Here is a 15,414-nt window from a genome sequence, read left to right as displayed (position 1 = left end):
GGAAGAGGCTTCCTGCCAAGGTTTTTGGATCCTGACCACATATTTACTGTGTGTACATGCCCTGCAGCATGTAAACTCATTTTCTTTTTTAGCATGGATATGACTTGCACATTATAGGAATTGAATGACTATGTGCAGTATACAGATATATCGTCAAGTTTTCTAAACAGGAAATGTTTTGAAATTTTCTCTTAATCTGCAGTAGTAAACTATAATATCTAACACTGCTAATAAACTAAAAGCAAATTATGCTTTCTGGATCCTGGCTTCTGTTATCCCTTTTCAATATAACAAAACACATGCTTGTTCTCATCTCCCTGAGGTGGTCCCCCCCCCCCTGAAGTGGAGAGTTAACATGCAAACAGTACAGGGTTTTTTTCCCCTCTAGTCACCACCCTGAGCTGATATCAAGAGCCTTTTGCTGAGAATAGCTCTTGAAGCTTGGTTTTATATTAACAGGAAGCAGAACAGCAGTTGCGGCTTTAGCACACTGCATACAGGAAGTCTGACACATTCTTAGTCCTCGGCTTCTGTGCTAAGTTCTTAAGTTGAGAATTGTTTCTTGCCTCTAACGTACACCTTAAATGTACATAGATGGCAGCCCAGAAGGAGTTACAGGGCAGCCAGAGCGTGGGGACTGCTAATGCTTTGCAGAGACTGGAAGGGTTTGCCAACAGACTTTTTCACAGGCACTCCAAAGGTTCTACAAGTGAACTGAAAGTGGCTCTGGAAAATGAGTCTTCTCATTTCTCTGAACCCGCTGCACTGTGGGACAGATCAAGTAAGTGTGTGTGTTGGGGAGGGGTATTACTTGGTATGTAATGGCAAACTGTAGCATGTTGCATACTAAATATAGAAAAATGCTGACAGCCAAACTGGTGAATTAAATGATCAGCAAGTGGATTCAAATCTGTAGTTTTGTTTCTTAAAGCATATGTGATCAGGTCACAGAGTATTATTATCAGTCAGCTTACTTTAGTCATTTCATTGCCTTGCATATTTTCTTGCCTGCGTTAAATGTCTACTTCTTCATTATTTGAAGTTGTGTTTTTGAAGTGCTAAGGCTGACTATTAATTGTTGGCTGGATCGAGGCATCTGGATCGAGGCAGGTCGGGGCTGCTGATTCTTCTAGACCTGTCAGCAGCCTTCGACATGGTCGATCACGAACTCCTGGACCACCGCCTTGCCGACGTGGGGATCCAGGGCACAGTCCTTCAATGGCTGCGCTCGTTTCTCTCTGGTCAGGGACAGAGGGTGGCGCTTGGGGGGGAATTGTCATCGCGCCACTCCTTGGTGTGTGGAGTGCCTCAGGGTGCGATACTCTCCCCGATGCTTTTTAACATCTTTATGCGCCCCCTCGCGCAGCTTGTCCGAGTTTTGGGCTGGGTTGCCATCAGTATGCCAATCCTGACTCGGCCCCAGACACACTGACCAGGTGTCTGGAAGCTGTGGCTGGATGGTTTCGTGGGAGCTGGTTGAAGTTAAATCCTTCGAAGACAGGTCCTCTGGCTGGGACGGGACGATATGGGATTGAGGGAGCAACTCCTATCTCTTGCGGGGGTGCAATTAGTGCCAGCACCGTCCATTAAGAGTTTGGGTGTAATCTTCGATACCTCCCTCTCTATGGAGGCGCAGATTACAGCTATAACAAAGGCGGCTTTTTCATCTCTGCCAAGCTAAGCAGTTGGCTTCTTATCTCTCTCGCCCTGACCTAGCCACTGTGATCCACGCGACAGTCACCTCCAAACTGGATTATTGTAACTCGCTCTACGTGGGGCTACCCTTGAGACTGACCCAGAAACTCCAGCGGGTGCAGAATGCCGCAGTGAGACTCCTTATGGGGTCTTCGCTGCGAGATCACATTCATCCGGTACTATACCAGCTGCACTGGCTCCCGGTGGAGTACAGGATCAGGTTTAAGGTGCTGGTTTTAACCTTTAAAGCCCTATACGGCCTAGGACCCTCGTACCTATGGGACCGCCTCTCCTGGTATGTCCCACAGAGGAACCTACGGTCTGCAAATAAAAACATCCTGAAGGTCCCAGGCCACAGAGAGGTTAGGCTGGCCTCAACTAGAGCCAGGGCTTTCTCGGCTGCGGCTCCAATCTGGTGGAATGCTCTGTCACAAGAGACTAGGGCCCTGTGGGACCTGACATCTTTCCGCAGGGCCTGTAAGACAGAGCTGTTCCACCAGGCCTTTGGTCAGGGCGCAGCCTGACCCCCTCCTCTGGCAATCTGCACAGAATTTTGCTTAACGGTTGCCATCAATTTGATTTTAATTACCGTATTTTTCGCTCTATAAAACGCACCCGACCATAACACGCATGTAGTTTTTAGAGGAGGAAAACAAGAAAAAAATTATTCTAAACGAAACAGTGGATGTATGATTTTTGTGGTTCATGCTGTGGCCGCAGACATGTGATCTGATGGCGAGTTTGGGGTAGCCCAATGCAAAAATCCTGAGGATCCATGTGGATCCATGCTTTGTAACCACGTTTTTGCACCACTGTGGCCCCATGAAACAGTGGCTGCGTGATTTTTTTTGGTGCAAGCTGTAGCCATGGACATGCTATGTGATCTGCTGGTGAATTTGGGGTGACCCGTGTAAGCGGCTCCTCTCCTCTCCCGCTTTGCTCCTTTAAAGAAGCAGGCTCTCTGTCCCTCTCTCCTCCCCACTCAGCGGCTCTTCTCCCGCTTTGCTGTTTCAAAGCGAGCCACGGAGGGAGGAAGGAAGGAAGGGGAACCATGGATCCTCTGCTCACAACTGCAGCAGATCCCCCCGCCACCCTTGGCATTCGCTCCATAACACGCACAGACATTTCCCCTTACTTTCTAGGAGGAAAAAAGTGAGTGTTATGGTGCAAAAAATACGGTAATTTTTATAATGAAATGCTTTTAGAATGTGGGATTATTTGATTGTTGTTAGCTGTCCTGAGCCCGGCTTTGGCTGGGGATGGCGGGATATAAATAAAATTTATTATTATTATTATTATTATTATTATTATTATTATTATTATTAGCTGTCCTTAAGCTTGAATGATTGAAGAGAAGGGCATGCAAGGGTGCCGCAAAGGTGATTTACACACCAAAACAGGCTGCAGTATGGAGACTCTCTTGCAGTTTGGGCCCCATGGACACAGGACTGGCGCAGTGTGGTGAAGAGAGTGACAGACACATCAGCATGTGCAGTGCCTCCAGCTGCATCAGAGCTGGGAAATCTTCTATTGTATGAGAAGATCTTGTGTACACAACCTGTAGTCGCACATTAAAATCTATAGACTGAACTCTTAACTGTTACTGTATATAGCATTAAGTGGGGGACCCCGATACTTTAAAATGGATGGGGCTACCACCCTCTTGTCAAGCAAAGTTGGAAATATAAGTAGTATAAGCTTCCTGGAAGAAGGTAAAATACTGCATGTATATCAGATCACGGTGTTTGTGAATCATTCTTCTTCATAGTTCGAACGGAGCAGCATTTTCACTTCAGTAGTAACCATGTGGTTGGTGTAGCTTAGGTTGCCTAGTGGGTGGGGAGTTTGCCAATGAGCGCCATAGTTGACCATGCTAGTTATTTAACAAGATACTGACAAATATGTAGTTAGCCTATTGGGAGTTCAAATATGAGACTATAAATGCTTTCATATTTACTAAGCAGCTATATGTATTCTAATACATTTTCATACATTTCGTTAATTTTGTATAATCAATAGGGCTCCCACTTCTCTGGGCAAAGGCATAGAAAATTCCGGTTATTTTCTTTATTTGCCTCTTGGAGTGGAGACTATTGAGTCTGGTGTTCAAAATAGCATCCATACTTATTTTAAGGGGAATAATAGATAAATATGTATATCGAAACTCACAGTTTTAAATCATGGTCTTGATTATTTACTAATTTACATTAATCTCATGTTGTGGAAACTGATCCCTAAGTTTATTGGAAACAGCATGTATTAGCTAAATGCTATACCATAATTTTAATCAGGGTTGAAACTCTTAATGTAATAATGCATTGTCTCCCTGATAGATGGCCTATGCAGAGAATGGGACAAGGGGAGTGCAACCCTGCTCCTGCTTCTCAAGTCTCTTTGAGACTTTTGATGCCATTCACCATGGTATCCACCCGGACCAGATCCATGAAATGGGAGCTGGAGTCACTGTGTTACAGTGGTTTCAGACCCCACCTACATGACCGTGTCCAGAGAAAAGCATCGGGAGGTGCTTCTTGGTTCACTGGAGTGCTGGCAGGCTACTATTCCATACTCAATGCTATGAAGCCACTGGGAGCAGTCATTAGGAGTTTTGTGGTCAGGTGCCATCAGCTGTATTTCTCCATAATATATGTATCAGGAGAAGCCATGCAGGCCCTCAAACAGTCCTTGGATGCAGTGGTGGGATGGATGAGAGAAAATAACCTGAGCTTGAATCCTGGGAAGATGGAGGCATTGTGGATGAGTGGTTCCTGTGTCCATTTATTGAATGGGTCAATGGTCTGACCTGAATGGGGTTGCACTCCCTCTGAAGATGTTGGTACCCAGCTTGAGGGTTCTTCTGGATCCAGCTGTGTCACTGGAGGCTCAGGTAGCCTCAGTGGCCAGATGTACGTACTTTTAGCAGCTGTGATTGGTGAAACAACTGCAGCCGTACCTGGACTGAGAGAGATCAATTACAGTAGTTCAGGTTTGGGTGAATCAGAGTGCTTTAAAGCAATCCGCTCTTTATGCCTGACTTCCCTTGCAACCGATCCGGAAGCTGTAGTTAGTGCAGAATGCTTCAGCCTGGTTGCTGGCAGGAGTCAACCCCTGTCAACATAAAGCACCTCAGCTTGCAAATCTACACTGGTTGCTCATTTTCTACCAGGCCATGTTCATTTCATTACTATTAGTATATAAAACCATTAACAGCTTGAGACCAGTTTATCTTGCACGATCACCTTAACCCATATGTGCCCATTCAACTTCTTTGATCTGCAGAACTAGCACTGTGCTAGTGTTACATAACATTAATTCCACATTTATTTATTACATATATATATACACCACAATTTATGGGTGGTGCTGTGGGTTAAACCACAGAGCCTAGAGCTTACCGATCAGAAGGTCAGTGGTTCGAATCCTTGTGACAGGGTGAGCTCTGGTTGCTCAGTCGCTGCTCCTGCCAACCTAGCAGTTCGAAAGCACGAAGTGCAAGTTGATAAATAGGTACCGCTCTGGCGGGAAGGTAAACGGCGTTTCCGTGCGCTGCTCTGGTTCACCAGAAGCAGCTTAGTCATGCTGGCCACATGCTGTACACTGGCACCCTTGGCCAGTAAAGTGAGATGAGTGCCACAACCCCAGAGTTGTCCGTGACTGGACCTAATGGTCAGGGGTCCCTTTACCTTTACCGCCTTATATCTTCCAAAGATCTCATAAAAAATCATTCTTTTAGTTTGGCAGTTTTTTGACATCAGGCAAGCACCTTCACGGTTCTCTTTTGGGCATCTGTTTAAAACATTTTTGTTCAGACAAACCTATCTAGTGCTTTATTTCTTTTTAGATACTATTGATTTTAAACATCTCCTGAATAAAACAAACAAACAAACAAACAAACAAACAAACAAATACTCTTCTCTAGATAAATTTTCCATTACATTTTTGCAGCCAGAGACCACTTTTATAAACAATCTATATTACTTGCAATGTGTCTTCTAAACTGGCTTTTTGAACAATGCAATGGATTAGATCCAGACAGCCATGGTGAGAGTAGAACCACTGAAATAAATAGGATTTAAGTTAGCCATTGATTTACTCCCAAGTCTGGATCCAACCCACTGCATTGAAGCTGAAACCAGTTAACCAACTGAATTTTATAATTATCTGAACATATTTTTGAAAGAAGGCAAATTGATTATGTTTGCTACGTATTGCTGGAAAATTGTATTTTTTTCTAGGAAAAAAGATTGTATTATAATATGTGAGATCTTAAATTAAATTAAAATTAGGTGCACTGTAAATCTTCCGCCTATAAAATGCATTGTGCCTGTGATCTTCTATTTCTTCTTGGACCTTGACTAGAATGATGCTTAGATAGCAAACTGCTGGCAGAACATGTAGCCATATTTCTACTGTCCTGCGGTTCAGGTTTCTTAGTTAATTTAATATTTATATGCCATCTGCATCAAAAAAAGAATTATTTTGCCATTTCATAGTCATTTTAAACATCAAATAGAAAAAACCCACATAGTGTAAATGAATACAAAAGCACCAAAACAGTATATTAAAAAGGCTTTGGACTGTGATACTATTGGGCATTTGTCTTGCGTGTGGACTTCCAATAGGCATCTGGTTGGCTACAGTGAGAAAAGAATTGCTATACTAGACAGGCCTTGGTTTCATCCAATAGAGCTCTTGTTATATTCTTTATTTTGGTGAACAAACCCAACATAAATGTAAAGCTGCCAGGTCATTATTTTAGAAGCAATGCGCTGTCCATTTTTTAAATATTTTGATTTGATGTGATTTATGGTATATCTATGTCACTTTCCCAGTCCAAGGTATCCCATGGTAACTTAGAACTGCTGACTCCCACATTGATTTTGCTGCATTAGCATCATCAAAGTGACCTTTCTGGGGTGCAAGCCTGGGCAGTATGAGTGGAGGTCCTGGGGTGCCCAGACAACAAGATTCCCCTTGGCTGCAGGACATCTTAGGGATTCCACTTAAGATTGTATTGGATTTACTCCTTAGCCATTTTTCTTCTCCTGAAGATGTTCTGCATGGCAGCAGGTACAGTTTTTTCCTCAGGGCTTACTCCCAAAGCTTTTATCACAAAGGTGTATAGCCATAAGGCAGCAGTGCTTTAGGATCAGAGTTTTCTTTATCTTAGATGGGCTACCTTCCCAGGTTGATGCTCCCCCCCCCCCCCCGCCCCTCATTTCCCTCTACAGCACGTGCCTTCTTGACCGTCGGACCCACTATTTCTTTTCTCTGCTCAATCTGCCGGAGCCTGTCTTTGCATGCAGGGGATGTCCCTAAATCATCAAGGGTTTGAGACCCTCACCTGGTTTAGCCAACCAGTGGAAGCCATTTCTAGGGGTGACAGCTTCTAGGAGTTGGTAAGAGTTGAGTGCAGGATGGGGACCAAAAGTGGACAAACTACCCCAGAATGATTATAATGTGTCCCCCATCAGAAGTACTACCCCTCTCCTAACACCCTCTACACCCCATTGTGGAATATCGGAGGGAAACATAAAGAGGAGAGGAGGATGTGAGCAACACAGTGCCTTAATCTTTAAGGTGCATAGATGCCCTTAGATGTTCAAAAAAGAGAGCAAATCTCATTTAAAACCATGTAACTGCAGCATTGGAAAAGAGGGAGGAAAGCAAGAATGGTAAAAATTCTATTGCAGTCCTATAGGTCTATTGCATGGGCAGGCAAACTAAGGCCCAGGGGCTGGATCCGGCCCAAATGCCTTCTAAATCCAGCCCGCGGACGGTCCAGGAATCAGCGTGTTTTTACATGAGTAGAATGTGTCCCTTTATTTAAAATGCATCTCTGGGTTATTTGTGGGGCCTGCCTGGTGTTTTTACATGAGTAGAATGTGTGCTTTTATTTAAAACACATCTCTGGGTTACGGTATTTGTGGGGCATAGGAATTCATTCATTTCCCCCGCCCCCCCCCCCCAAAATATAGTCCGGTCCACCACAAGGTCTGAGGGACAGTGGACCGGCCCCCTGCTGAAAAAGCTTGCTATTGCTTCGACATATCCTCTTTGCAAAACATCTTGTTATGCAGTTATAGTCCTCAAAGAGGAAGCTGTATCTCTGTGGGTTGCTAGCTTCTTGTGGTTTAATAATGTGAGCAGAATAGTTCTCTCTCTCCCCCTACCCAGAGTTAAGCTACTCACTTCTGTGACAGGTTATTGGGAAGCTGTATTGCCTCCATTCAGGTTTTCGGGGATCAGATGGACATTAGTGTGTGAAGCGCATACTATGAAGTGTTTTAAGTTACAAACTCATTTTCTGGCTGCATTTTTTGGCTTAAAAGCACTTATCTGTTTCCAATGGCTTTTTAATACTGACAAGGATTGTTACTTTTGTTCTCCATTTTTAGAAAATAGGGTCTTTTACATAGTTTCAAAAAACCCCATTGATTCTTTATTTAAGCTTCTAAATACCATGGAGACATTATGTATAATGTTTAGCCATTGTTTGTTTTCCTTAATTGTGGTAAAGCATTTCTGAATATCATTATGGTTGAACTAGGTTTTCAAGTGTCTACCTATATACACTTGGTAAGCTTATACCATGGCTTTGTGTTTGGGATTCTAAACAGTCAATACATGAAACAATGGTTTTTCTTGTTTCTAGCTCTCCAGATTTTGCTGGACTACAAATTCCATCATATCTAGCCATTGGACATGCTGATTGGGAGTGATGGGAGCTGGAGTCCAGTCACAGATTATTAGGTGTCTCTGGTTTTCTGGCTTGACCAGGCCAGGGAGTTATCACCTTGAATGCTACAAATTTGAGTTCCGGATCAACTGTGATTTTATTGTGGGCGACTTTGGAGAAATCATTCTGCTCTGGTTCTGTGTGTATGGGATGGACATAGCACCATATATTATAGGATTATTAAAGAGAACTGCATAAAAATATAAAGCACAGTGTACAAATTAACCTTTACGTGTAACACCTGTTTTGCCCTGGCTTCTGATAAATTTCTGGGGTCAATCACAGTGATGGTTTTGACTATGAAGTCTTATATAGTTGGGAACCTGTTGCCTTACAGAACATCTCTCTCATTATCAACCTACCCGGACACTTAAATCATGATCATGGGCCCTTGTCCAAGTGTCCTTCCAACAGAAATGTGATGGGTGGTTACAAGAGAGAGGCCCTTCACTGTAAAGACCCTCGGTTGGAATGCTTTTCCAATGGAAGCTTACCTAGCACCAAGACCCACCATTTTTCAGTGCCAGGTTCAGACTTTCCTCTACATCTGGCATATGGTTTTTAATTGTATTTCTCTGTGGCTTGATGGTTTTTCATTTTTTTAAATAGCTGTTTTAGTGGTGATCTTGTTGATGTATTTATTGTTGGGAATGGTGTATGATTGCTTTTAGTTTGAAGCACATTTATGTAATACTCTGTTTGCTATAAATCACAATAAAGTAGTGATGGTAATAATGGTAGACCAGCAATCTAGATGGTACCGTATAGGTTGTACTGTGTGTGGAATGAGTTAATTCCAAGGATGTTGGTTGGTTGTGCTGCATGATGTAGCATGACAGTAGATTATAATAGGTGGGGGGGGGGAGTTCTGCTTTGAGCACTTTCCAGGTATTTCCTAATATCCTATAGAGCATCTGCTAGACTATCTTGAATTTTGTGCCTGTGAAGAAACACTATTTTTTAAAAAAAGTCATATTAATAAAAAACATAGAAATATGTTGCTTATGTGGATAAATTAAAGCTTTAGGAGAAACTACTGGTTGGGTGCAAGCAGACCGATAATTCTCCTCTAAGGTTGCTATGGAAACAAGCAGTGCTTGATATAATTGAGAACATCTTAAAACATCCTGGCGTTTTTGCTTTTCCCCCCTCTGCCATTTTGAGTCGCTTTATCTGTGTATAGGTAATCCTGGCTCAAAAACAAGTCATTAATGAGCATCACTATTTGAATATGGATCTGCTATCAACTGCTGGTATTTTTATTGGATAGTTTGCATATCTCAAGCTGGCTGGATGAAGACTAGCTCTCTGGATTTGTTTGTCTTCCAGTTCTAGTGGCCATATGTGAGAGCATCAATGCTTTTACTTTAGAGATTAAATAACTCATTTACTGGGCAAACATTACTAGCAATATGTTTCCAAAAACTAGCCTTTCAACATGAATGGTAAGTCACTTCCATGTTTCTAATGTTATAGTTTCGTTGGAACGATAAATTTATCTGCTTTTAAAGGAAGTGTACAGAATTATCCTCTGTGTTACGTTAATTTATTGTGAGCTGTTTTCTTTTTCATCTAGTTATTATAGAGTTGCTCTAAAAAGAAAAAAAGACCAGTAGTAAATTGTTTAGTATTCTATAATGTATCGGGATGCAGCATTTAATAGAATATAAATTATAACAGAGCTAATGCTTTCTTTGTAAGTTTATATTTTTTGCTATGTATAATTAAAGTTTAACAATCGTAAGTGAAGACTTGTAGAAGCATCCTAGCTTTTGTTTTAATTAGTTTTCTTTTAGCATCTTTCATGTCACCATTTGTAGAAATTTACATAAATATCTGAGTCAAATGTTTGTCTCATCATTTGCAGATGGGGATTTTTTTTAGCTTTCTGTGTGGTAGATTTTGCTACATTTATTAATCTCAAGGAATTATGGAGAAAGAGAATTTTGTGTGTGTGGTGTAGAATACATTTAAATTAAGGTGCTGGCATTTTAAATTGATCCTGATCTGGTGAGGTATTAAGGCAGTTGCTGTGATCAGATTACCAAATTGATTTTTGTCAACATTTCTGTCAAGCAAATTTGATTTTGAGATCACTTATATAGCAGGCAGAAGCAGAATATAAATTATCTGCCCCAAACTTCAGTGAAATAGGCAAAGGACCAAATAACTGTACAGTACATACCATTTTGTTTTAAGCATATAGTTTTGTATTTAAGCTTATTTTCAGAAAAAGGTTTTATTAAATGGCATCATGCTTCCTGAACTTCCAATTTTTTTTTTCAAAATAAATGTTGCAAGCATTTCACTAGTGTGTAAAATGCAATTTAAATAGCAATGCTGCTTTTAATGTGTTGAAATACCGTAATTTAAATAAAAGGCAAGATCAGTACAGAGGATAATAAAAAAGATGCTTATCTGCAGTGCTGCAATCATGGGGGTTTTTTGTTTTTGTTTTTTAAGAATACAGCAAAAAATAAATTGCCTTTCTAATGCTCCAGTCTCATAATCATGGAACAAACATGATGTGTGACCTGACTTTTGGGGAGGCTAGTGTATATGCAAAAACAGAATCTGATTCAGGCAGCGGCCTATTTCAGACATGGTAACTACTTATGCAGGTGCATAAGTAAAATCTAACCCATAGGAAATGTAGGCCGATAGATTTATCTTCCCTTGATTCCCCCCCCCCCCGCTTTTATTGCAAAAAATAGATGGAAGAAGTCTGGTTCTTTTTCTGTTTGTGAACTATATACTGACACAATGTACATGTAGTCTTTAGCAGAGTTCGCCATGTTACGAGCAAAGCAAATAACATGCAGAATCAGATTTCTATACAGTGATCTCCATGCTAGTTCAGATCATTTGCATATAAAGGGTGGCCTACTGGGTATAAAACTGCATTTGGCACTTGGAATTGTATCCACACATATACATGCAATCTTTTGTATAGCCCCTAATGGCTACTTGGTGGAGTCAGCTTTAATCGATAGCCAGATCAGATAGCATGATTAACTTATCTCATGATGTGGGAGAGACAGTATGTCCTGTTCTGCATATGCATGCTTACCCCAGCACGTTTAGGTTTAAACTGCATGGTTGATATCCCAGATAAAGTCGGGAAATTATCACAGTCCAGGGGCACTTGCATATTTTATGTTACATGTTTATGTCAAGCGAACCAACATGGTGTCCTCTAGAGGTTGCTGAAGGCTATTGTGTTAGCTGCCCTGCTGTATGCTCTATGGAAATGTGATGCCCCGTCATGCACATCAGGGGCAGGATAGGAATGCTGAATCCAATGCTATCTTTAGAAGGGTGTGGACTTGCCACCGGATCAGCAGTCCACACAGGCAAATGCCTTGGTGGGCTTGCATGTCCAAATTTGTTGACCAGGGCCATGATTGGGAGAGGTAAGCTGGTTAGATATCCAGCATCTCACTGACATCCCACCTCATCCAGTCCCTGTGTATCTAGTTTAGAAGAAATCTTTTGGCACATTCCTTTGAAGAGCATACCGTAACTTCCTTTGCTTCCACTTGCACTTATGGCATCTCCCTGCAGGACAGAAAGAACTTCAGCATAGTAGGTGCTGGGGACTTGCTCCTTTCGTTCTGAGTAAAGGACCGTAGCTCATTGTGAACAGAGCACATGCTTTGAACACAAAAGAACCCAGGTTCAATCCCTGACATCTCCAAGTAGTGGGGAAACTCCTGCCTGCAACCCGGGAGAGCCACTGTTTAACAGTGTTGGCAATACTGATGGGCCCAGTGGTCTTTCTTGCTGCAAGGCAGCTTCCTGTACATTCTTATCTAAGACAGACTGAAGAGCATGTGCACATTTTTTTATTATTAAAGCTCTCTGGCTGTGTTTACAGGCTGTGTACTTATTCAATCCCATCCCCCACCCCTCGTGGGCTGCCTTCAGATGTCATGTTTCCAATCAACTGGGAACAGGCCATATGCCTGTCTGTTCTCTTCTTCCTTTCATGTCATGCACTTAAACTGCTTTGTTTGATCAAACCATAGTTTGCCATTGTGCCTAAACTCTGCACACTGTGGTTTAGAGCAAGCCCTCCAAATGAGGAACTCAGGGAGGCTTGCATTTCTGCTTTGGAGGGCTTTCTCTGAACCACATTCTGCTGGGGCTGGGTGTAATGGCCAACTTCCTGGGTGCATTAGAGCTTGCAAACAGGCAATATTCCAATAAGCAAACAATGGTTTGAGGGTTCAGAAATGGAATACCTGAGTGCATCTTTGGTGTACACTTACATAGCTCTTAATTTCTCCTACATAAGTTGAAGCACATCATTGGAATTAGTATCACTAGAGCTGTTGTAGTTGTGCAGTTACTCCAGATTTTATGACAACATTCAAATGAAGAAGCTCTGTATAGTCTGCGGAAACACTGGTGATGAGCTGAAAACAATGTGGAAGTGAATGTGCAAGAGCTCATACATATGTGTGTGTTGGATGCAAATATAACATATATAATAGATGAAATATAATAGATGAAAACTTGAGACATGTGAGTGGTACACACTTGCACAAGAGGGCTCTCTTGGCTCCTTCTCACTGGAGAAATTGTCAAAATTCCAGAGGGAGGCTGTCTTACACAACTTAAAGTGCCTTTTCATTCTCACAATACACCCTTTCGATCCAAACACACACACACACACACACATGAACACACATTTCATGTAGTTTAGCAATTTAGTGACCTATTCAAGTGATATGCAAAAGTAAAAATGTGGTTTTCTTAAACTATGCCTCTAGCTGTCTATACATGCAATATTAGACTTAATGTTATTTGTTTAACATATGTTAATCACTTAAATGCATCTGTTTTCATTACAGATCTTTCATATAAAGAATTCTTCAGGTTAGATAAAACCACCCTAGAAACTAAGGTTGGTCACAGCAGCTAATTGACCTCAGTACTGCAATGAATAAAATAACTCCTGACAAATGTAAACATTGAAGTTTCCCTTGATTTGAAAGCTAATACGATAACAACTCTGTTAATGAAAGACCTTGGGCTTATTAGTTTGAGATTTTCAAATTAAGTGATTTACTTCCAAGAGTCCTGATTGTTTTAAAGCTGAACAAATGCTACTTTATAAGGTGATGATTTGGGGCGGGTGAATGATGCTTCACCTCTTCTTCTTCTGCATGCGCTCAGGCAGGCGTGCACACCAGAATTGTTTAAATACCTGAAAATGTAATTTTAATTTGAACACTTTATGGATGTGTCAAATTCAAAACCCATGCTTCTAAATCTCCTCCTCTCCTGTTTTCCCAGAAGCTAAGCTAAACTATGGTGATAAACAAGAGTGGTGGAGGGGGGACCATTTTCCTGGAAAAGGGAAGACTATAATATTTTATTGCAGTCTATCTACATAATAAATCCTTTTGATGTTTCTTAATACCTGATACATGGCAACCAAATTAATCACTTGACTTTCTGTCACCTGGATCTATACTGACAGTCATATTTGCACACTGTGGGTCTTTATTTATTCGGAAATGACTACATTGGATCTTTGATTCTAACCTGATACCCTTCAGCTGTTTTGTTCTGCAACTCTTGCCATTCCCGTTATGGTCGAAAACAGCTGGGCAGTACCAGGTTGGTGAAGTCTGTCCTATGTAGTTACTGTGGAACTTCCCTCTAGACCGGTGTTTTCAGCTCTTAAAGGAATAGCAGAGCAGTCTCGCGGGTGGCGCTGTGGGTAAAACCTCAGCACCTAGGACTTGCCGATCGCATGGTCGACGGTTCGAATCCCCGCGGCGGGGTGCGCTCCCGCTGCTCGGTCCCAGCACCTGCCAACCTAGCAGTTCGAAAGCACCCCCGGGTGCAAGTAGATAAATAGGGACCGCTTACTAGCGGGAAGGTAAACAGCGTTTCCGTGTGTGCTGCACTGGCTCGCCAGAGCAGCTTTGTCACGCTGGCCACGTGACCCGGAAGTGTCTGCGGACAGCGCTGGCTCCCGGCCTCTAGAGTGAGATGAGCGCACAACCCTAGAGTCTGTCAAGACTGGCCCATACGGGCAGGGGTACCTTTACCTTTACCTTTATTAAATGTCCAGGTACTGTTGCTTCAATGATACAAGAGCCAGTGTGGTGTATTGGTTAAGAGCGGTAGTCTTGTAATCTGGGGAACCGGGTTCGCGTCTCCGCTCCTCCACATGCAGCTGCTGGGTGACCTTGGGCTAGTCACACTTCTCTGAAATCTCTCAGCCCCACTCACCTCACAGAGTGTTTGTTGTGGGGGAGGAAGGGAAAGGAGAATGTTAGCCGCTTTGAGACTCCTTAAAGGGAGTGAAAGGCGGGATATCAAATCCAAACTCTTCTTCTTCTCTTCATTTTGAGTTTCTACAGGGTATGTAGAACTAGCACAAACCAAATAGTATTTTTCATATACTTTTACTATAAAGTTCCCTCCTAAGGGGTAATAAGCCCTACCAAGGCATATTTGAATGTGATATGCAATCCTTGGAATTGAGGGGATAATTTGTCTCTCCTCTGCCCCGTCACTTTTCACCCTGCTCTCTTGCCTTTAACCCAGAGGCACCCAGAGCCAAGGTAACGCACCAGTAGCACTCAATCACTATGTGGACTGGGGAACACAAGGACCAATTTCCTGTCACTGCTGTTTTCCTCATTCCTGTTTCATAGAAACCAGCTGTGTGATTGCCAGTTCCTGTGCATTCTGCAACACACTCTGGTGGTGAGGAGGTGGGTGGGTGGAGTGGTAATCTCCGCAGCTGCCTCAAAAACACAGCAGAATATCATGGGCAGCTCTGTCTCTGCTTAGGTCCACTCACTGAGTAGTGGGCCCCATGGTTGCTGGGAAGGAATTGCTGTTCACCACCACAGAGAATCTAAACTGTAAGGCTAGCTTCAGATTAAGAGCAGGAACAAGGTGCAACAAAGGAGAAATTACGGTAGTTTGCCTGCCCAAAGCTGTATGTAGATGGA

At 42.4% G+C, this 15,414-nt stretch overlaps 1 protein-coding gene across 3 annotated transcripts in view; it reads left to right on the top strand.

The window, feature by feature from the left end:
• Nucleotides 1-15,414, top strand: part of PRKACB (protein kinase cAMP-activated catalytic subunit beta) — a 58,281-nt gene that overhangs the window by 19,216 nt on the left and 23,651 nt on the right. The window contains exon 1 of one of the 3 annotated variants that reach the window (XM_082228089.1): nucleotides 514-781. The exons of 1 other annotated variant lie outside the window; for it this stretch is intronic. In XM_082228089.1, coding sequence (XP_082084215.1) covers nucleotides 595-781 — 187 coding nt within the window. In that variant the 5' untranslated portion in view covers nucleotides 514-594. Of the gene's footprint in view, nucleotides 1-513; nucleotides 782-9,538; nucleotides 9,880-15,414 lie in introns of those variants that run through there. One more of the 3 variants, XM_082228091.1, reaches the window with a different exon arrangement.

Source organism: Podarcis vaucheri (genome assembly GCF_965113315.1).
Source record: "Podarcis vaucheri genome assembly, chromosome: 6".
Classification (NCBI taxonomy): Eukaryota; Metazoa; Chordata; class Lepidosauria; order Squamata; family Lacertidae; genus Podarcis; species Podarcis vaucheri.
The sequence above is the reverse complement of the archived record's forward strand: the minus strand, read 5'-3'. Positions and strand labels throughout refer to the sequence as shown.